Here is a 24327-nt window from a genome sequence, read left to right on the forward strand (position 1 = left end):
AGTTTACTGTAGCAGCAGAGGGAATATTATATATTATTATATAATCAACATTATCTCCATGACTATCATCATCATCCTCCACTGACAGTTTCCCTCACAATAATGTTCTGACGTTATTCACTCCATCTCTCCATTCAGAGCAATCTGCCATTCAATTTCATTACCCTATCTTTGATTTTTTGTTCTTCCTCATCCATCCTTAACACACATTAACAAGACAGCAAATGCCAAACCATACAAGATCCGGTATTCAGAGTCACAGTTACTTCTTTATTTACACTACATAGAATTGCAGAAGTATCAATAATATTTTTCAGCAGTAATGCATTTTCTACAGGGTTGATCTATTTTAAACATGCCATCCATGTATTATACAGTGGATACAACTAGATTGGTAACAGTCTCAAAGGTGTATCTTCAAAACTCAAGTAACAGATCCATCAAAAATTTTCTTTTGGGGGTAAAACCCATCACGTGTCAATAAATAATGCATAAGGAACGCATCTGCACATTCTATAAAGCAAGTATCTTCAGCTGTTTACTATGAGCAAGATGCAGGAATGGAAGGTGCGATTCATATGTTATATTCTAAAATGTGTTCACAATCAGTGACAACAATTTAAGTATGAAGTGTCACAAAGTATAAACAAAAAGAGAAAATTAAAAATTATAGAAATAGCTTATGTTAAATAATGTGTAAATGCATTTCAAAAATCAGAATATTAATCATTTACACAATTGTAGTTCTGGCCTACTGCAGAAAGAGCCGTCTTAAAACAGATATCTTTAACAACGGTAGAAAAATGAACAAGTATAATAGAATTTTACTTCATGACAAGCTCCTTGAAAAAAGATTTTGACTTTTCTAAACAATTAGAGATTACTTGTGATATGATGGACAGAATACATTCATTACATGTATTTCTCTCATTGACAGATTTTGTTTCCATGATACCCCCCCCCCACAATAAAGAGTGATCAATTTGCTGAGATACAGACGATAAAATTACTCAAAATCACTGGAAGTTTTTTTTTTCACTCCTAAAAAGAATGAAAAAGGACAACACAAGCACTTGTTAATAATCTTCTATGTAAGCTTCATTTCAGCTTGAGAAAGAAAGAGCAAAACCAAATATTGTTGTCACCAACCAAAACATGGTATTAAGAGGCATACAACTTATTGTAGGGTTGAGTATTAAGTCCGTTTGGACACCAGAATTTATGCTTTTCTCAGCAACAGAGTAAAATAGACAATGGATCACTCGGTAGGACAACTACAAATAACATGATACTAACAAACTAAACAGCAATTTTCATGAACTAAAACAGTGATCATTATCACTACAAATCAAATACTCATTCCTTGATTCCCCAAACAAAACAAAAACAAAACCGGTGTAAAATAAAAGGTTTTAAAAAGAACTTTGTTATTTCTGTACATCTTTAAATTCATCTATTGAATTTTCATTCTTAAAATAAGACATATTTCATAAATAAAAACAAAGAATCAATAGAAAGGGAACATATCAAAGAGAAAAATAAAAGTTTACAGTGTATTTACAATAAATAATAAATTAAAATTAAATAATGCTAAATGTTCTATGAAGACTTGCCATGATTGCTAATCATTATCCAAGTTCTAGATAAAAAACAGGGCTCAAAGTAATCCATGGTCATTAAAGGCATGACTGTGGATGCCCTTAAGTTTGATTTGGCTGAATGCCTCTCTCATTTTGCATGCCCTTCATAATTTCATTCACATGCAGTGATATTGTGCCCAATAGATTATATCAATATTTTATTTTCATTTCCTTTTTTTTAACAAAAAGGGTGTGTCTGAGATTTTTTTTTCTTCCTCATAATTTTTTTAGTATACAGGTGATCAGTTGAAGCAACAAATAACAATCAGGAATTTTTTATCACCTACAACATAACATACGTTCCGCCTAGGAGTATAATGCAATTCATCATATATTTCTGGTGCTTAATTTTGATGTATTCATGACTACACTGTACCAAACCACTCCAAATTTTCAATACCAATACACCTAAGAGTGGCATACGCTTTGACGCACATGCCTTCATTTAGTTTTTGCTAATTCCACAATAATAAATCTGTTTGTTTGGGTATGGGGCAATGAAACCAAAACTAGTATGCAGCACAAGATATTGGTACTAAAAATAGAAACAATAACTACATTTGTTACTAGTTCTTGTTATCAGAGTTTACACTCAAAATGTCTATTTAAAAGAAATGGAAATTAATTGATGGTGGATCTGATGTTTGTTTGATTAGTTATGGGTTTTGATCAATTACAAATTTGGGGGAGAAATTCATCAAGAATCTTGTCAGTGGTTTTCACGAACAAATATGTGATAAAATCATATTATATTGACGCAGAATACTGTGAAAGATATAATCATATCTTAAGAATGAAGCATTAAATATGGAACACTATTAATTGGTGATACTTGGTCCGGTAACATAAAAGATACAATCAGTTGTACCATCGATTGTAACTGTAATGGGGTGTTGCACGAAACATGCAATTGATTGCAAGTCATTATTAGGTCCCAAAATCAAGCATAAGTCTTGCTGCAATTAATTGCAAATTTAATACTTATCAATGGTCTTCTTCTTGCATCAACAAGAATAAATTGATTTGTTGTATCACTTGTAATTTTGCAACTTAAAATTGATTGCAAATATTTTCTTGCAACGTCCTGAAGTCCGTGATAGTCTTCATAAAGAAGTTACGATCAATTACAAAACATTGATTGCATCTGTTTGTATTAACTGGCCCCTGTTAAATATATTTCAAGGAGACAAGACCACAGCACACATTACATCACTACATACATTGGTATCAGGTATACAACTAGTCATAGGGAACTGACAGAGGAAAACATGCTCCTGGCTCATGGGATTTTTAACAAAAACAATGAAAAAAAAGAAGAAATGACCCCCCTCTCAAAAAAAAAAAAGAAATGGGTAAGAAATATATAGCACATTCATTATTATATTCTTTATAATTTCTTTATAGCATGCAGGTTTGTAAATTTTAAAAGTTAGAAAGAAAAAAAAATCTCTCTGAGAAGCTTTTGGCTTTATCGGTGCAGAAGAAAAGCATTGAATGTGCATAAAGGGTAATCTGTGGAATGTCATACACAAATGATTTCGATATTAAATGCGCTATTATCTTTTTCTGTCTCCCAGCTAACACTGGGATGGTACCACTAAAATATTACATATTATTTTCTATAACATAATGACTAAAAAAAGAGACTAATTGTATAACATAGCATAACTTTCTTTATCACAATTATAAACCAGATCCTGCAGTAATACAAGAAAGTACAAAGGAAAATTCCACGAGGAAGGTTTTTATTTCTGAATGTTCCCGCCTGGAGCACACTTTCACTCTGCATGCATGTCAAATAGAAGTGGACAATGATATCAACATTGAATAGAAAGCTCTGTATACCGGTAGGCTATTTATCATAGGCATACATGTGCAGGGCGTGGCAAACTTCTGCTAGGACTAGGAGAACTGGTGACTACGGAAATTCTAAGACTCAAGTAAAACCCAAAGTTACCTCGGAATACAGCGATACTCAAACTTGCAGATTTCTTGGAATGCTGAATAGAAGATATGCAAAATTTCTTTTCCATTCTACCCCTCTTTTTCCAGTTCTTCCAATTCTTTGAAATGAGATAGTTTCTTCTACATTCCTTTGGTGTCAATTCACAAGGCAAGGGGGCTATTCCATAATGTATGTTTGGGTATAACATGCAACATTGGCAAGTATTATTCCATTCACGATGTAGTACCCAACCTTGTGAAAACTGGCCTTCATGATCTAATGCAAGTGACCAACTACCTGAGGGTTACAATTTTCACTAGCAATGGAATATGTTTCCCTTTTTGTACATAAGGGAACTCGGTGTTTATCTACACTAGCTAAAGTCTGCCACACCCCCCATCCACATACAATTGTTCATTCATAATTAGTAATAACTGTACAGCTGTAATTAAGTATCTTATTTTACTGTTAAAGTTACTTGGTGATAATATTACACAGTTCGAGCTTGCTAGAATGTTTTCCGATGGATCGCTCTTACTCCCTCATCATCGTATTCTTTCTTGGAGACCCACATCTTCTTGAAGGTATCCAGGGAAGCCAAGATAGAGCCTCTGTATGGTGAATTAAACAGGGAGAACACATAAATTACATGGTGATGAAGGTGGGAGGGTGATTGTGGTGATGATTATGGCGATGATGATGAAGGAGTAAGAGCGATGACCATGATGGTGATGATGGTGGTCATGATGGTGATGGTGATGATGATGGTGGTGATGAAGATGGTGATGATGATGGTGATGATGGTGGTGATGATCGTGATGATGGTGATGATGATGATGATGAAGGCGACAATGATGGTGATGATGATGAAGGTGACGATGATGATGATGATGGTGATGATGATAATGGTGATGATGATGATGATGGTGACAATGATGATGGTGATGATGGTGATGATGATGACGGTGGTGATGACGATGAAAGTGGTGGTGGTGATGACGATGATGGTTGATGATGATTATGGTAATGATAATAATTATGGTAATGATGGCGACTTTGGTGATGATGGTGATTATGGTGATGAGGATGACTATAACAAAATTAAAAATGAAATAATTATACTGGATGGGTCAGAGTGGGATACCAGAGATTTTCCAAGTGTTAGGGCCAATATTTTACAAATCAATTTTCATTGTAGTATGATCTCTCTAAGAAAGGTTTATGAAGTATTTCAACTAGAAATAACAAAGATGTACACTTACCCTATCCACGTTGAGTATAACCTCTCTTGGGGAGCTGAAATCTGTTCAAATTATTACCAGAAACAAGTTTAATTAAAAAAATCTACATAGATACACACCTATCACAATGCATACTATAGAAAATGTTAATACAACAATGTGTTTTTTTTTATTGCTTATCTAACTATACAAAACAATTAAACAATAGAATCTGAAACCATATCTTAATGCCAACTTCCAAATGTTCTTTTCTTTTTCTCACTGTCACATTTGTCATTATTTTATTACTTCTTTAGTAGTGTAAGATTTTTGAGAAAAATAACCTGGTAATCTCAAACCCCCTATACTTTCAAATGGGCTCAATGCAAATGATAAAGATCAAACTACCTTTCTCTTCCTCTTAAAAAAAAATATCCCTGCACACATGAAATATTATCCTTTATCTGTATTTAGCATGCCAAGCTAGTGAATCAGATCGGGGGGGGGGGGGGGGACTCTATATTTGTTGTTAAAGTGTGTACATTACTTTCAATTACCCATGTGGTGTTTTTTCTTCATCGATTTGATTAACACAGACAAAACACTTCTCAAACTGATAAGCAACCTGCATAATTACGAAGTTCCCAGTTTGAAGTTTTCTAAGATGCAAATTCTGTCTACTTTGGTGACACGTACAAAACTTATACTTCTTAACAATCGTAAATAATGAAAATCTTATGAAATGAAAGCTTACCCTAATTTTAACATCTTTAGGGGCAAGATTTTTGACCTCGCTTAGCAGACGATCGCCAAAGCCTTTGAAGAGCGTTGAGCCACCAGACAGGACAATGTTGGAGAAGAGCGTTCTCCTTAGGTCCATGTCAGACTTGTCAATGGCAAAGGTCAAGACCTCATGAAGACCTTCACATTCCTCTCCTATGAGGTCTGGTCGGAAGAGAAGCTCGGGTGCTCGGAACTTGGCTTGACCAACCTGAGAATGAGAAAATAATTGTTCTGTAACATTTTGGTCTTTTGTATTGAAATGTACATTATTCATTAAGTAATAGAGAGAACACTATTAAAATCATTGTGTGGAGCGTTGTGGCCCAGTGGATTAGTCTTCGGACTTTGAAACAGAGGGTCGTGGGTTCGAATCCCAGCCATGGCTTAATTTCCTTCAGCAAGAAACTGATCCACAATGTGCTGCACTCAACCCAGGTGAGGTAAATGGGTACCGGTAGGAAGTAATTCCTTAAGAAGCTGTGTGCGCTATGAACGCCTAGCTTAGCCGGGTAATATAGGAGCGCCTTGAGCACCTAACAAGGTGAATATGTGCGCAATATAAATATCCTATATTATTATTATTATTATTATTATTAAAATAATGGGATATGGAAGTGGATAACATAAGGGGAAAATGAAGTCCAATATTACATGGCAAGGTATATTGTGAAGAAGGAAAGTAGTAATGTTAGTCTGAACGAGGAGGATGCTCATGACTGAAAAATTGGAAGGAGGGTCGCTAACCCTTCATAACAAGAATAATAGTGACTGAAATAAATGATTATGATGTATTGCAGTTACCATTACTAAAATGCACATGAAAAATAAACAATTGAGGAAATCAGTATGTTTTAAGCAAATTCCTTTCAGTGAAATAAAATGCTGCTGGAGACACAAGACTTCGGACAAGCTAGGTGGAATCTTGACTGCAAGTGGAAAGTTATGCCTCTGCCAGAAATCAAATGAATTGCAAATATACTAACCTCTAAATGGCTGCCGTCTGGTAGAGTATATACAGTCTTTTCTGCTTCTGAAGTCTCATCCTTCTGAGGATTTATTGACAGGTAACACGATTGCTACATGATCAAAAGTAATAGAGAGAACACTATTAAAACCATTGTGTGCTATGCCTCTACCTCTGTCTACAATAATTTGTTTCTTGAAAGGCCAACTATGTTCTCAGTTGATTTTAACTACAAAAAAAAAAATAGAAAGAGCATATCAATATTTTGATTTAATAACCCCGCCTACATTATTTAACTACATTTAGTTTTTTTATATGTAACAACTTTGTATTTGTATTTCTGTGATTTTCTGGGGGGGGGTTTACGTATAGTTTTTTTGTAATAAATAAATGAAATGAATATGAATTCAAAGTTGGGTGAGAAAGTGTTAATTTATGGCAATTTTTAGTTCTCTTAGTTTAATAATAGAAATTTGACATGTCGAAAGGACACAGATACCCAAGCTTAACGCGATCAGAAATTCATTCAATATGATTAAACTTAATATCGTGCAGAAACCAATATGTATATAAAATGAACAAATTTAGACCTTTGAACCAACTCGCATATTTAATGAGCTGTGACCTTTGACCGGCAGACTCCGAATTCAAACCAAGCCTGTATTTTGGTGTCATCTACCTACACACCAAACTATTTTAAATCCATTAAATATTTCATAAGCTATCATGCGGAAAACAACTTGCATATTTAATGAGCTGTGACCTTTGACCTGCAGATTCCGAATTCGAACTCAGCCTGTATTTTGGTGTCATCTACCTACACACCAAATTTTTTTTAATCCATTAAATATTTTGTTAGTTATTGCACGGAAACCAACTTGGATATTTAATTAGCTGTGACCTGTGGACTCCAAATGTAAACTTAGCCTGTATTTTGGTGTCATTTACCTACACACCAAATTTTTTTCAAAACCATTGAATATTTTTAGAGTTATCGCGCGGAAACCAACTCGCATATTTAATGAGCTGCGACCTTTGACCTGCGGACTCCAAATGCGAACTTAGCATCTATTTTGGTGTCATCTACCTACACACCAAGTTTTTAAAAAATCCATTAAATATTTTTCGAGTTATCGCGCAGAAACCAAGTGGGGGGACGGACGGACGGGGGCAACACTTAATGCCCCCTCCATACTCTGTCTGCGGGGGCATAAAAACAGTGATAAGGGAGCTGAGGGAGGCAACTATGTTATTGCACTTTAATTATATTCATTTGTAACTTTATTGCAAAAAGACAAAGGGGAATAGAGCAATGATGTCTGTCACTTTTGTTGGTCCATTCTGCACACATTGTTTACAACCATAAATAGACTGGGCTATTTTGACAATTAAGAAGACTGGGAAGGGGGGCTGAATAGGCCTCCCCCCTTATGATCTCGGCCACTGATCGCGCAATCACAACAAAAATTGGCACGTGCATTACCCATGGCATAATCTACAAAACTATTTGATCAAATTTTGCAAAATATATCTTTGCTAATTAATTATGCTAATTTATGCATAAAATAAAAACTTTGCTCTAATTGACCTAAATGTGTATCTTATGTATTTTATTGTTTTCTAAATTTCTTATGTATTAATTAGTTTTTAACCTTTTTTTTTACCATAAGATGAAATTGATTTTAATCAGTAAAACGAAAAATAATGAGATATTCATGAATTTTGGCTAAAACACATAATTAAATGTATTCAGTTGCCAGACATGATTTGTAGTTAACAAGCTTGGTAGATTCACCAAAATGGATGGTTTGTTAATATTATAAGTAAAAAATTAGGTAAAAGCAAGTGAGTGTCATGTAAGTTTCCCTCAACTACAAAGAGTAATGTTTATTATTGCAGAGAAAGACTTTGGAAGAAAAATTTGAGTCTTACCTCTTTGATGAACTTGACTATTTCTAGCTCAGCTGACGTATGGAAGTCAAAGCCCTCTTTCCTGAGTAGAAGTCGCAGATAGCGTGTGACATCTCTCCCGGCTAGATCTACTCTCATGATTGAATGAGGAAGCGTAAAACCTTCATAGATGGGTACGGCATGCGTAACACCATCTCCTGAATCTAATACAACACCTGTCGTTCTACCAGTAGCATATCTAGGAAATTATAAGAAGATAAACAAGTGGAACGCCTCTGGCAGTCTCGCCTGCATTACGCGATTTAATATAGCAGCAGTGCTAACTTTGAAAACTACTATAAAATAATCATTCACAAAAACCCCATTCATATGACATAATACCACGTTCATTGACCATAAATGACATTTGAACGGTGACTTAAGACTTGTCAACTACACCCATGTCCACATTTCATTCACTCTGTTGATGTTGACGCTGCCGCCGTTGGAAAGCGGCGCCTATAGTCTCGCTCTGCTATGCAGGCGAGACAAAAATGAAAATTATGATTACAATACAAAAAAAAATCAGAATCATACAAAACAAAATGACCAGCCATACGTGTTTGTATGTATGAATAATAATCATGCACAAAACGATTCTGGTGAAAAATTAGTAATTCGCAAAATAGGCATTTTGCTGGTTGATAGGTCTTTTTCCAAGCAACGATAGTACGTATGCCAGTGCATTCATCTCTCAGGGCTCTAAACTTTCACCATAGATAATAACATAGCAGTCTATTCAATAAAGTTACAGCATCAGGAAAATTCAATCTTATCCAATCTGTTTGATTGATGACAAGATGCAATTAAAAATCCAATTACACGTATCAAGGACATACGTATAGAGGGATGAATGTATTCACATCAGTTAATAAATTGACAATAATGAAGGATACATCACAAAATACAAAAAATATATTTATCATGGAAAGAGGGATATGCCATGAATGAATTCAAACTAAAAAATAATAAAAAGTTACTGGTACTATCTTCAAAGTTATCAAATAACAATAAAAATTCTACTCATTTGGTAATAATTCTTTATAATTTGAAACATATGATACATAATTTGTAATAATAGTAAAAATAATAATTATTATGTGTAACATATGATTTGAAACAAGTTGGTATCATTCACATCCATGTGGAACCAACATGATTTCAATTTAATTAATTTGACACACAGTTCTGTGCAGGAGCTGGTCACACAAGTACAGACTACAGAAGTAGATAGATTTTTACTTCCAGTATAATTAGGGGCAACTTGGGCATTCAAGATGTGGTGCAAAACCACTTAGCTAGCATCCCATGCCTCTTGCATAATTGTATTATCAAGTGCACGTCTTTAATTCCCTTTGATTTGTTTTCCTGTTACTGTTGTCCATTACATTTTTACTTTAATACTTACAAACTAAGAATGGCTTGCATTGAGATGTAAAGAGCTGGTACATTGAATGTTTCAAAGAAGACTTCTGCTGCTTTCTCTCTATTCTTTCTGGGATTTAGAGGGGCTTCTGTCAATAATACTGGATGCTGTATCAAGAAAGAACAATGAAATACATTACAGGTTACAAAGTAAAGGAGGTTAAGGAAATGAAGATTTGATGAGGCAAGATGCCCCGAAAAATGTTCAAGCTACCAATGCTATCAATGCATCTATCTATTTTATTGGCACATGGCCAAAAATATGGACAATTAGACGATATAAATTTTCTTTGCCTCCTGAACTATTTGATTTTTTTTTTAAATATCATTTTAAAGCATCTTCTATTGAAGAGAAAAATATAATTCATATAACTACTTGGTTGTTTTGTTGATATGTCACACTTCATGTCAATAAGCATTCCCCAACTATTCCAACATGTTAAATACATGCAAACCAAAATAATTGCCATTCTCGGCAAAAGTCTACCCTCAAAGGTCAGGAAAGAAATGCAAAAAGTTAAATTGACCTTATATTAGACATAAAGAGCAAACATCTAATCAAGTTTAGCTCATTGGGGCTGCATGTAACACCTAAATTCTCAAATGATGTAAAAATATTGTTTGAAAGAAAGATGTCAAAGGCCTGGTATAGTGCAGGCACATTGCTATGGACCAAAAATCCCTTGGGCTCTTCTTAAAAAAAAATAAATTGATTCTAGGTGGTTTGTAGTTTCCAGGGGCCCTTTCCTATTAAAAGAACTTTAAATAAAACTGTTGTAATATTCCAATTATTGCAACTACCATGGTAACAGGACTCAGCAGCCAATCACAATCAAGGTTTCCAAAGTATCTATCAAGTTACCATAACAGTTGCTCTTTATGAAATGGGCCCCAGGTGGTAGGTGATCTCATTTAAACTTTGTAACAGGGTTGTGCTCTCCAAGATCAAGATGCCTTCAGTAACACATAAATGTAAACAAATTCAAAACAAAAAAGAAAAAGAATGAGTTAAAGCACCTCACCTCTTCTGAAAATGTCTGTAGTTGATCTTTTGAATAAATATAGGACCATATCCTCTCCATATCATTCCAGTCTTTAACTATACCATGCTGCAAAGAATAACGAGTGAAAATAAGACCACAAGCAGATATAAAAGGTTAAATTTAATTAAACAACACCCCAACCCCACCCCCCAAAAAAAATGTGAATGAGCAATCTTTTTCCTTATAATACCGAGATACATGTATGATTCAACTTAAAACAAAGAGATTATCATAAATAGAGTTTTGCAATTTGTGGGTTTCACTCTTGCTATAATCAGAAAATATAAACCTGTAGGCCCTACTCACATTCACACTTATTGCCAGAAATGCAGAAGGAATATTTAAATGAGGTCACTAACATGCATATATTCTGTCATCACTTTGCATGGGTAACACTATGTCATGTCAGTGCGGGAACGCCCTTAGCACCACACTTACGTGCATTGCACACGCGCAGAAACGCCCTTAGTAGTGTGCATAAGGGCATTGCGCAAAGGCGTTTCTACACTGATGGGGTGCGTGGAAGTGTGGTGCGAAGGGCGTTTGGAGTTTGCTTTCTTGGTCAGGTTCACCTTTTTGTGGTGAAATGGTTGACAAGAGACATCCATCCATCCAAGCAAAAGTTAAGTGCACCTTCCACCACGCTGGGCAGCCCACAAAAACTGCATTTCTGCGGTTTTCCAATCAATCAATTTTTTTTTCCATTTAACATCAATGTCATGCCACATGACAAAGCAGAAAATTCACAGCACAGCATCAACTTTTGACACATCTGTTTGAACATTTGAAATATATTTTCTTTTAATATAATTTAATATAATTCCATGGGTTTTCTTTTTTCCTTTGTTGATGACTTGCAGATCTTCAATTTTATCACCTGTAAAAGAAGACTCTTGTGTTCTAGTATAACAACTACCTGTGGGTTAATCAATATTTTTTAAAGTCATATTCCAGAGATGCTAACTGATAGCTCAAAAAAATCCTGAAAACCCAGGCCGGGGTCCAGGGGCCCGCCCAGGGCCCCTGGCGGGGTCAAAGGCGAAGCCCCCTGAAGCTGGAACGTTTTCTTATTCTTTAGAGGGCTGAAATCATTAATCTACAGTAGTACATAACAAATAATTAATGACATAATAAACTTCATATCATAGGCAAGAAAGGTGCTCAAAAAAAAAAATCATGTAACCCGTACTCATTACGGTACGGGTTAACCTGCTGCGGGTTAATGCTGCGGCCAATGGGTGCGACTCGGGACGGGTGTATGTAGCAGCTGGGGTGCCCTTTTTCACTCACTGTACTCATCAACAAGACAATCCTATACTATTGAAAATCCATAAATCACAATTTCTATCAAAATGATGGATAGTTCACACATATGAATTGATGAATACGCACCAGAGAACACATATTTCATGGTAGCAAATAGGTTTTCAGCTGAAATCCCGCGGCAGACAACCAATCACTCACGCAGCAGCAGGCAATTGCAGCCACACCGGGCCGTGCTTCGAGCGGTTCTACCGGGCAATCGCCCGACTGGGATAGCGCTGACACCCATATCCCTGCAGGGTATAGAGCGGCGTTTGCAACTGCTACAATGTATTGCTCGCGCGTACCGTGCAAGTACAGTACCAGCTAAACTTCATGCTGCGCACAACGCTAATAATTTTCCGTCTGCGCAAATTGGCCATCCAAAATTGAAATTGCGCTCTCCGTAGCGAACTCCGTGACAAGATTTGGAGGGGAAATTTTTACGGATTTCACTTTGACAATCGATTTTTTTTCCCGGAATATTTTTCTGCAAAGGAAAAAATCCGGAAAATTAGCAACTCTGATATTCATACATCTAAACAAAGCTTTGATTAACAAATCTGTTTTTGACTTACCTCCATGGGGTATTTGATACTAAGAAGTCCTCGATGTTCCTCCGCCTTTGGACCGATGAATATATCGCCCTCTAGGGCACCTGCCATGACACGTACATGCTTTGGTCGACCAACACTTTAAAAATAAACCAGAACTTATACAATTATATAATCAGTACATGTATGCTTTCGTCTGAACTGGTGAGAATGGAAGACTAACATAGCAATGACAGGACACTATATAGCTATAGAGTGAGTTTCACTGCAAGTGCAATGGGGACCAAGACCCCCATTTTAATGATAAATCCCTTAGTAGAAATTTGAGAGTGCAGTCTGAGGAGGGGCAAGGTGCCTGCTCAGCAGACATTAGCATATATATGCAGAACTTCATTTTTGAGGAGCGCGATCGCGCCGGCGCTCCTTAAAAAAAATAAGGAGAGCAAAAAATCGCGCTCCTCAAAAAAAAAAAAAATGAAAAAAAAATGCTAAAATTTCACATTTCACATCTTTAAATTCATGAAATAGCCTTCTTTTTTCCATAATTCCTTTGATTTAGTTAAAATACATCAGAAAAATATAAGAAATATAAGAATATTCATCTCTTTCCCGACTCTGATTTTAATTTAATCTCGGTAAATATTGCAGTCCCATGTAGTCTCATATGTAGATTTTCATGGCAACACCATGGAAGTCTACATGTGGGACTACAATATTTACCGAGGTAAGTTCAAATCAGAGTTGGGAAAGTGGTAAATATTCTTCATTTTTCTGATAGTTTTCAACTAAATCAAAGTAATTTCAAGGAATTATTGAAAAAAGAAGGCCATTTCATGGATTTAAAGATGTAAAATGTGAAATTTTAGCAATTTCTTTTTTTTTTTTTAGGAGCGTGTACGACATCTTGTAAACGTATTGACGTGACACAGGCTTAGCTTCACCACAGATTAATTAATAGCTAACACAGCTATTGCATATATACAATGTTAAGAAAAATCTACAATTTATCATACATCATTGTAATGAATCGATTTGAGCTCCTCACGGAGAGCGATTCTGAGGAGCTCAATTGAGCTCCTCAAAAAAATATGGAGAGCGATTTATTGAGCTCCACGAAATTATAAACGTGAAGGACTGTATATGCAGGGGGTGGATAGAGGGGTTCAAAGCCCCCTAAATTTGTTTGATACCCCCAAACCCCTCCCCTAAAAATTTTCCCTTTATTTTAGATATCTCACATTATCTCCTCCTGGCCTTAACATATATGTTAAGGCCAGGAGGAGATAATGTGAAATATCTAAAATAAAGGGGAAATTTGGAGGGGAGGGGTGGTCTGAATTATATTTTCCCATGACATATGTTGTACTCAGGAGGCAAGATGCGATTTGAAAAAAATTAGGAAAATCTGAAAATTTGTGTACAAAACAAATGGAGAGTTGTCCACCAAATCAGCCATTTTGAAACATGTGCCTATTTGAGGATCCCCATAGAAAGTACAAGACTAAAACGTCCATAACTTGCTTACTTCATAACCGATTTTGATGAAACTTTTTAAAAATTGTTCCTCTAATTTTATTCTTTCCAATAAGATTGCTTCTCTTTTTGGGTTTTGGTTTCCTTTAAATGAACATCATAGCATCATCAATTTCTTTAAGACTAGTGAACTGTAAAGTGTTTCAAAATGTCTGAAAGAGTAAACAGTCATGACTCATTGTCACATGATATAATGCATGAAACTTTATTGACATTTTAAACACATGGTGAGCAAGCTCAATGCTCTTTAGTCTTTTAGTATTTCAATGTATCTTCAAGTATCACTTGACTGGATACAGGTTATAATCATTTGAAGCCCAAGCTTTATTACCAAAGGTTGAATTATCACTATGAAAAGGTGTAAAAAATCCCAGACATTTTATATTTGTAGACAAAAATAATGAATATAACATGACATTATAATGAACAAGGCATGTTTCAATGTAATCAAAACCAATGCTCAGTCTGAAAATAATTAACTTTAACTAATTTTTCTGAATAATTGAATTCACACTATATTACATATCTTTGTAATATAATGTAACTACATTCTTCATATTTACTTGACATCCATTTACTTATAAATTCCAATGACTCTATTCATAATTTTCAGGCTGAAAATGAGATTTAATTACCTTGATACAAGTTCTGTTTATTAAAAATTAATGTTCAATTCATTATTTTTCTCTTCAAGTTCAACATCTCACTCTTTTGGTATAGATTTGCATGTAATGAGAATTTTGTATGAACATTTTAAAAGTTATAATTAGTTACTTACAAGTTTGGAAAGTGATATTTTGGAATTTGGTCACCAGCGAATCCCGCCTTGACAACGCCAGAGCCCTGCAATCAAAATAAGGATTGTAATTATTGTATATTTTGTTACAGTTTTAGTGCTGAACAATAAATGATTTGAGTAATAAAAACAAACAAATGCTACCAAGCAAGATTGCCAATGCCAGCATGGCTACATGTAGCTCAGAGAAGTAAACCAGCCAGATTCCTGGGAGCCGAAGGCCGCGCTGATGACCCGAATGAAGCCAAGCCGACAAGTGCCAGCAAAATTATCCCAAATGAGTGCAAATCGTGCTTGGACTTCGGTACTCATGGGTGAATGGGTACCCGGCAGGATTAATTCCTTGCATGCATGTGCGCTGAGAGGCAGCTCGAGCTAAAGCCGGGGTAATAATAATAAAAACGCGCCTCGGAATAGAATATTTCTAGATAGATGGCGCTATATAAATGCCTATTATCATTACCATTACTCATACTTATGTGAATTGAAAATGGACAATCCAGGAACAAATGGGAAAACTTGAAATGCCAGACTTCTTTTTTCAGCACTCTATTAAAAAAAAATAGGAAAACAAATTATTGCTCATCTTGTTAATACAGTATGTGGTTTTTATTTGGCGGTGCATGCAGTGACAATTTATTCAACCTAAAGAGAACCATGAACATCATGTGCACACTGCATTGTACCAGAAATGCACCGAGTCGAATGATGTTCAGACAGGTACTACCCACATGTACTCTCTCAACTCGCAGCAAAACTTTCTCGCAAGGAACAGTCAATTTCACAAGGATTCTTCCCGGTGCACCAAAGCAACTAAATTTGCCCTTGATCAGGTGATGAGGTCTGAACGTGCAAAAGACTAGCTCAAGCAAAGGTCTTTTTTGAAAGACTGTCTGCATGTGAAGTAAACACAACTGCTCCAGCACATGATGAAGTGTTGGACATGTGAAAGAAGTATGTGGTGGCATTGAAGAATAAAGATGACAGATTATTTGAAGACTAATTGCCAATAATCCGGTTTTGGAATTTTAAATCCTGAAGATATTGTTGAGGACATGCATCACATGGCTTTGAAGTTCTTATTTATAAAGTTCGAATCTTAAAAGTTAAAAGATAGTTAATTACATTGGTATCTTTTCATGTAAATTCAATGATACGTTAACAGAGGCCCTTTTTTTAAGATGCCAGCAAAGTTTAAAAAGCAAGTTTTAAATGACAGCTTTCATTATATCCTTACAAGGTGGTAACACCTTTTTTCTTTGAAAATCATAACACCTTTTTTCTTTGAAAATTTTTTCATGTAAATTCAATGATACGTTAAAAGAGGCCCTTTTTTTAAGATGCCAGCAAAGTTTAAGAAGCAAGTTTTAAATGACAGCTTTCATTATATCCTTACAAGGTGGTAACACCTTTTTTCTTTGAAAATCATAAAGGAATGAAATTGATGAATTACAAAACATTAATATGTTAATTTCTAATTTTGCATTGTGTACTTTCACAGGTACAGACTGCAGGCTGAGGAAGAAGACTAGCAAGGTGACAATTGGGTTGAGCTCTCTTGGCATTCTAGGTCTGGGTCCTGTTGCATAAAAAATATTATCATCATTGTAACTTTGCCATCCAATGGTATCTACCATAGTAACAATGCTAATCAGCCAATCAAAAGCAAGGACTCAATGAAAGTTGCCATTGGATTGCAAAGTTACCATGATACATGTAGAAGCTTTTATGCAAGGGGGCCCTGCCGGGGGGGGGGGAGGGGCACTCACATATTGGCGGTACTGGGATGTGTCGCTTTGATGCCCCCTTTTTCAGACCGAATTTTCAGATCTCTGGATACTCCGGATGACAAAAGTTCCATTCAGAAGCCGCCCCATCCCGCTCACAAGACCCCCTTTACGAAACACCTCAGTTCCCTAGCCCTGCCAAACTTGCCCAGTGCGAGCACCGCATGTGAGAGCTGTACGCAAGGCTTCACTATTTTCTCCGCTAAAAGCTACATGCATCGCTCGTGCACTTATGCACATTACTAGCATGTTCCGTACCTACTATACTGCGATCTTGTTCCTTAAACCCTGTTTTTCACACTGCTTGGTATATATTTAGTTCCAAAGATGGCCTTGTTTTACCTTTTTTACTCTTGTGGTCAGTTCCTTAGACCCCCATTTCAGGGTTTCTGGAGGCATAACCCCATCAAAATATAATTTGAGTCCTGCCCCCCCCTTTGAAAAAGGTACATGTACTATAACATGTTCCTTTTTTCAAGTACTAGTAAGTTTACATATATATCTTAATCTTTGCTGAAAAGGTTATACACCTTTAAGAGTTTGTGGTGAAGCTTGATCATATTGATCAATGTTGCGAATTTAATCTATATCTTCCTAAAAATATTCTGAGTCTGGAAATGTTCTTGAAACACATCAGCATGACGATAAAATCCAAAAATGGTCATAGATGCAGAGCTGCGAATCTTCAATGTGAAAAAAATCCTACTCCTTACTTCTTTCTATCTCAATTTTTTTTAGTTTATAATCCTAGTTTTCTTTAAAATTTGGAAAAACATACCAAAAAACATCATTCTTACATGTTTCAAAAATCCTATTTTGATGGAAATAATCTACTTGGTGTCACTTTCCCCTTAAAAATAAAATCCGACTTATTAGCAGCTCTGATGGTTGCTAGCATGTCTCTAAACTTACAAAGAGTTTCTGGTTGAAATTTAAGTTGAAACATTAATGTGTTGCAAAATTATCATCTTTGACATTTTGAACTGAAAATTATTATATATCATATGAGTCACACTTTTCCTTGAAGCACCAAAGCATGAAATTAAGATAAAATTAGTAGAAACAGTCGATATTCCGATATTCATCTATAAATGTAATAACTTCTTAACCATAAATACACAAATACCTACAACATTTATAATATACGTAAACAATGTTGCCAAGATCTTTTTTTTTTCTTTTTACAATATCAGCTTACAATTGCACCCCTCTTTGTATATGAAATATGTTGGTCACTTGAAAATGGTATCATTTTTTTAAGATGCCAGCAAAGTTTAAGAAGCAAGTTTTAAATGACAGCTTTCATTATATCCTTACAAGGTGGTAACACCTTTTTTCTTTGAAAATCATAAAGGAATGAAATTGATAAATTACAAAACATTAATATGTTAATTTCTAATTTTGCATTGTGTACTTTCACAGGTACAGACTGCAGGCTGAGGAAGAAGACTAGCAAGGTGACAATGGGGTTGAGCTCCTGTACTATTTTCAGTTCTTCACTTCAGGTATTGATACTTTATCTAAGTTAGACAGTTTGAACTTTTGTCACTTTGTCTTTCCTTTGTTTGCATGTAGGCCTACATATCTGGGTTAGTAATAGTATGTACATGAAGTAGTGGATTACCATATCATGAATCCCTTTATATCAAACACAATAGATCTATTCTCATACAATTCAACAAACTGTCACCATAAATACACAAATACCTACAACATTTATAATATACGTAAACAATGTTGCCAAGATCTTTTTTTTTCTTTTTACAATATCAGCTTACAGTTGCACCCCTCTTTGTATATGAAATATGTTGGTCACTTGAAAATGGTATCATATTACTGAATGTGATTTCTTTCTGAAAAACAACACAATCACTGATATGAGCTGTTCTTACAATATTCTTATTATTTTGAGAATATGAAGACTGAAAATGTGTTTTTGATTATTTTACATCATATTCCTATTTCCTCTGTATTATGTTGCAAGGTTTTGAGCGTATGAATAATGGGCGCGTTTGGTAAACAGGGCTGGTTGGCCGTTGGTAGGCCTAATACAATCACTCACTAGATCTAAGTTTCAATTCAATTTGAAAGTAATCTGCAATTACATATATATTATAAGGGTTTGTCTTAGTCTAACAACTTTAACGTTACATTAGACCGAGTCAGAACTTCACAAGGCGAGGGACTCTCTCGCCTTGTGACAGGTTTTTGACCCTGATCATGCTTATAATGACACAGATGCGTTAATCCTATTATTTTCATTTGATTTTTGGCTTAACATTGTTTTGCTCTGGAAAATGTAGTCAAGGCCTACCTAAACTTTTAGTAAAAATAGTCTTAAGAGACAACCAAAATTCTGATTGAGTGCTGCACAATGGCTCACTGCCTTAATTAACCCAGGGAGCCCAGGACTCATCTGTGTAATATTAAGCAATATTCTTCAAAATGGGGGAGAATGGGGTCGCAATAGCACCTCAAATAAAAGGGGGAAAAATAAATCATGCACTTACCTCGATTATATGGATGAAGGTCTAATATTGTGACACAGAATCCTGACATCGAGGCACAAACTGGACCCTCAATAAAAGGAAAAGTTCTGTCTCGTTCATTCTCCTTCTTTCAAAATTGAAAACAAAATGGCCGATTGATACCAAAAACGAACTCGACATAGAGGGCTAACTTTTCCTTTTTTGAGGGCCCAGTTTGTGCCTCGATGTCAGGATTCAGTGTCAGGATAAACCTTCATCCATATAACCGAGGTGATTAATTTTTTCCCCCTTTATTTGGAGTGCTATTGCGACCCCATTCTACCCCATTTGGAGAGTACCCATGTCTGCCTTATATTTAATTTCACAGACGAGTCTTGGGCTCCAGCCCGTGAAGCGGGCTGGAGCTCCCTGGATATGGCTTAAAGGGATCGTTTAACTTTGTAAGCAGGTGATTTAAAAAATTCTCAAACTGAGACGAAACATGTGTATGAGTGCCTGTATTTGTCCTCAAAAACCCTGAAACAGACTTCAATATAGGATGAAAAACTCTAATTTAGATACAAGTAGCAATTTATTAGCTTGATTTTGAGAACCGTCTAGTAGACAGGCTCAGCTTATGACCAGTTTTCTCCAATTCAAAAAGTCCGTTGGCTATGTTGACTGCCTTCTGCTGTGTGTATCTCCTATACACACGCTATTAGCTGCACTGTACATTCAGTGTATACCTTGTATACACTGTATACCTTGTATACCTTGTATACACTGTATGTAGGTCATGCTGTGTTCATCTGTGTTGTGTTGCACAGATTCGCTCTCTACACATAGTCATTGAAACCAACTCCCAATTATTTTCAAACTTTGGTTTACATCTCCAAGGTTTTAAAATTGATCCTGTATATATAATACTTTGAAACTTTTGGGATGGTATTTTTACACTATAAGCCTAATGTTTAGCCCATTTTCAAGAACCAAAATGAGAATTTTTTAAATCAGAACAAAGTGAAATGATCACTTTAATTAGACCAAAAGCTTGGGTCTCTGTTTTATTGCTTGTTCCACTGAACTCTGTTGGCTCCATGCACTCATCAATTACAGAGACCGAAGTTCTAACTCTATCTGTATAGGGACTCAATGGCCATATGTTTATGTATTAAGTTCGGATAAACCAGGCTGAAGTAAGTCACTGTTTTTTCCACTTTTAAGTTTATTTTTTCCTGTTTTGGTGCATTTCAGGTCAAAAACTTAAGGAATGATTATCTTTATTTGGCACAGTTCTTTTTATATATTTTTATGAAATAAAGACAAAAATTGATGAGCCTCGTTGGGGGGATTTTGCATTGTTTACCGCCTAATGTTAATGGCAGCTGCACGTTTCATTGCGAGCCGTCTGTTTACGACTAATAATAATAATAGGCATTTATATAGCGCCATCTATCTAGAAATATTCTATTCCGAGGCGCGTTGTTATTATTATTATTACCCCGGCTTTAGCTCGAGCTGCCTCTCAGCGCTCATGCATTCAAGGAATTAATCCTGCCGGGTACCCATTCACCTCACCTGGGTCGAGTGCAGCACAATGTGGATAAATTTCTTGCTGAAGGAAATTACGCCGTGGCTGGGACTCGAGCCCACGACCCTCTGTTTCAAAGTCAGAAGACTTATCCACTGGGCCACAACGCTCCACACGAGTACAAGAGAAATAAATAAATTCTTAAAATGTAAAAAAAAACTCCTTGAAACAGACACTGAGACAGCTGCCATGGCCAGATATGCCTTAATTAGACCAAAAGCTTTGATCTCTGTTATGTTGGTTGTTCCGCTGAACTCTGTTGGCTCCACTCACCAAATACAGAGACCGAAGTTCTAGCGTGATCTGTATAGGGAACTCAATGGCCATATGTTTATGTATTAAGTTTGGATAAAATAGAGAAGTGGAGGTGCGCGACAGCTGAGGTAACTCACTATTTTTGTTCCTATTAACTTGATATTTCCCAGTTTTTTAGGCAATTAATTAATGCCGAGTCAGAGGGAATATTAATTTGCATTTTGGTCACGTTAATTTTCAAAAGTTTGATAGTCTTGTCTTGTCTTTCCGTTAATGCCCACAATCATTATATTGATTATTATGGCATATGAACGTCAAGATTGACTTGACCTGAATTTTGCCGGGACCGGCAGGTGCAATACACCGGGTGAACACCTAGACCAAAAGCTTTGGTCTCTGTTATGTTGGTTGTTCAGCTGAACTCCATTGGCTTCACTCACCAAATACAGAGACCGAAGTTCTAGCGTGGTCTGTACAGGGGTCTCAATGGCCATATGTTTATGTATTAAGTTCGGATAAAACAGGAATTGAAGTTGCGCGACAGGCGAGGTAAGTCACTGTTTTTGTTCCTTTTAACTTGATTTTTTCCCCGTTTTATGGCAATTAATGCCAAGAGGGGATACTAATTTGCATTTTGGTCGGATTCATTTACAGAAGTTTGCTTCATTACAGACAAAAATTGAAGAGCCCCGACGGGGGGATTTTGCATTGTAAGTCTCCTAATGGTGGCTGCACAATAGCGAGCCGTCTGTGTACGAGGAGAAATTTAAAAAATAAAAAAAATGTTTAAAACTCCTTGAAACAGACGGCTGCCAGCTGTCTAGTGAACACCCTACTCTTTGACGAATAGTGTATTGGTTTTAACGTGTATAGGTTGTGACTCTCCTATACACGGGACCAACATTTGCGTCCTTTCCGATGGACGAAGTGTTTTCCAACTGCATTCACACCCGGGGGGGGGGGGCACTCGACCAAAAAAGTGGTAGGGTGTGCCGCGGGCGAGACAAAAAACGGGGGCCTTGGAGCAGGCTTAATGTAAAAAGGAGGGTCCTCGGAACGGGCTTCTGAACTACAATTTTGTGAAAACGGGGGTCCTTGGAATGGATCGCCAGTGTGTGAGTATGCACCCCAATGGAACATGCAGGCGTGCATGTAGACCAAAAGCTTCAGTCTCTGTATTTTGGTTGTTCCGCTGAACTACGTTGGCTCCACTCACCATACATAGACTGAAGAGTTAGGGGCCCGTGGGCTACAGACAACGTATAGTGAACTAGCGTTATAGATCGCGATTTAAAACTGTTTTTTTAGCGAAATTTCTAGTTTAATTATCAGGGAAATATAAATAACTTAAGTAATTGCATACCTTGGACCGGAGTTATTGAAAAAAAATCCACTGGATGATTGATAAATCTGTCATCTAAGACATTTTCTCCTGACCTGACGGTTTTTCTTGCAAGTTGCCATCTTGAATGACGTCATTATCGTTAATGTCTCGATATATCGCGATTATAACTATTATCATTTGTCTTCGTGTAGTGTATCGTATTATTGCCTTGGAGGTCTGCTGGTGGAATGCAATATCGATATCACATTCGTAAATTGTTGACGCCCTCTCCGTTCGTTTGTAAATATTTCATAGTTTGGCTGCCTTAATTTGGATCGATTTAGCTGTGCTTTTCCCAACTAAACATTGGTAAAGTATAATTTTCATGCATTTTCATCTATATCGTTTAAAGTATTTTAAAATTGAATAATTAAATATTTTCAATTTGTAGTTTACATATCCTTAGATTGTAACCTCGATGTGTTATATAACCCCAAACTTTGGACTCTGGTCGGACAAAAGTGCTGGTGTTATAACAAATGGGAGCCCACACGGACACTTTACCGTCGGTGAATGGGGATTACAGTAAAATGTCAGAAATTGTTGAATAAATCCCCAGAAACGACGGTTATTCCTGTCTAGCGTGCATGATGCACCTAGCGTGGCCTCCGCTGGGTGCGCTCGCGCAGAGATGATGGTCTGACAGCGCTCCGCGGCCGCTTTTCACCAAAATTGCAGCAGATCAATGCGACCGGAACGGCGTAACGAAAAATATGCGAAGCTTTGGAGCGGATTTCTTCCTTCTTTTTTCTCGATAAAAACAAAATGCTATGCATTGGAGCGGCTTTCTTTGTTTTTTTTCCTCAATAAGACAAAAATTCTATGCCTTGGAACGGAAATTTGGGTGTGAAAATGGGGGTCCCCTCCACGGCACATACCCACTATGCACTATATACTGAGTGCCCCCCCACGCATTCACACCTGCACTGAGTACAGAGGCGAGGCACGCTAGTTACACACAACGTTATAGCATCAGATTTTTTGTCAGTCGCGATTCATTCATTAAAGACAAAAAATCGAAGAGCCCCGACAGGGGATTTCGCATTGTAAGTCCCCTATGGTGGCTGCACGATACGTCGATAGCGAGGAGAGATAAAAAAATAAAAATGTTTTTAAAAAATCCTCGAACATGTCGAAACAGACCGCTGCCAGCTGTCTATGCCTTAATCATTTTAATCAGATTTGAGTGTTAGGGTTTAGTCATTCACAATCATTAGTACAAGTAAATCACTCGATCTGTATCTCTCATTTCGAAAAATTCAGCAATACAGTCAATGTACACATGCATACTGCACAGGCACAGACACACTGGTGACATTGCAGTCTGTCTCACATTCATTACGCTCAACCGCCCGGTCAACAATGTGTCACCGACTCAGCCCAGCGAGGAAAGAAGTCGCAGAATAAAGTCAAAACTTAACATTTCATCATAATCTACATGGAACATTGTAGTAGCTTAATGAAAATCTTGTCGCCAAATCAAACTTACATTATCAATAACGACTGGTTGATTTGCAATAACATCATAAGACATATTTAGGGATGTATCTCACACGCCCAACTCAGGAAAACGATCAATTATGAATTAACCATCACAGATGGTCGATCCAGTGCGTGCATGCAGTTACAATTGAAATTTATCGGCTATTTTCTTTTCGTACAATATTATGAGCTAACTGAATAATGA

The 24327-nt window shown here is 36.4% G+C and overlaps 1 protein-coding gene across 1 annotated transcript; it reads right to left on the minus strand.

Moving 5' to 3' along the window:
* Positions 1–253: 253 nt before the first annotated feature.
* On the minus strand, positions 254–24270 carry LOC121425699 (alpha-centractin). The gene is made up of 10 exons (XM_041621869.1): positions 24130–24270; positions 15138–15202; positions 12851–12965; positions 10950–11036; positions 9911–10035; positions 8485–8701; positions 6572–6664; positions 5560–5796; positions 4848–4888; positions 254–4196 (listed from the first exon to the last, which is right to left on the minus strand). The coding sequence occupies exons 1-10, from the start codon at positions 24172–24174 to the stop codon at positions 4094–4096; spliced, it is 1128 nt and encodes a 375-aa protein (XP_041477803.1). The 5' UTR covers positions 24175–24270; the 3' UTR covers positions 254–4093.
* Positions 24271–24327: the final 57 nt, after the last annotated feature.

This window comes from Lytechinus variegatus, chromosome 12 (assembly GCF_018143015.1).
Source record: "Lytechinus variegatus isolate NC3 chromosome 12, Lvar_3.0, whole genome shotgun sequence".
Classification (NCBI taxonomy): Eukaryota; Metazoa; Echinodermata; class Echinoidea; order Temnopleuroida; family Toxopneustidae; genus Lytechinus; species Lytechinus variegatus.

Excerpts from the sequence above, each read along its gene's own strand:
- LOC121425699 (XM_041621869.1), bottom strand. The coding sequence starts at position 24,174 with ATGTCTTATGATGTTATTGCAAATCAACCAGTCGTTATTGATAAT. Across the intron at positions 11,037-12,850 it reads GTATCAAATACCCCATGGAG|CATGGTATAGTTAAAGACTG; the intron begins GTAAGTCAAAAA and ends TATTCTTTGCAG. Across the intron at positions 8,702-9,910 it reads ATGCAAGCCATTCTTAGTTT|ATATGCTACTGGTAGAACGA; the intron begins GTAAGTATTAAA and ends ATAATTTCCTAG.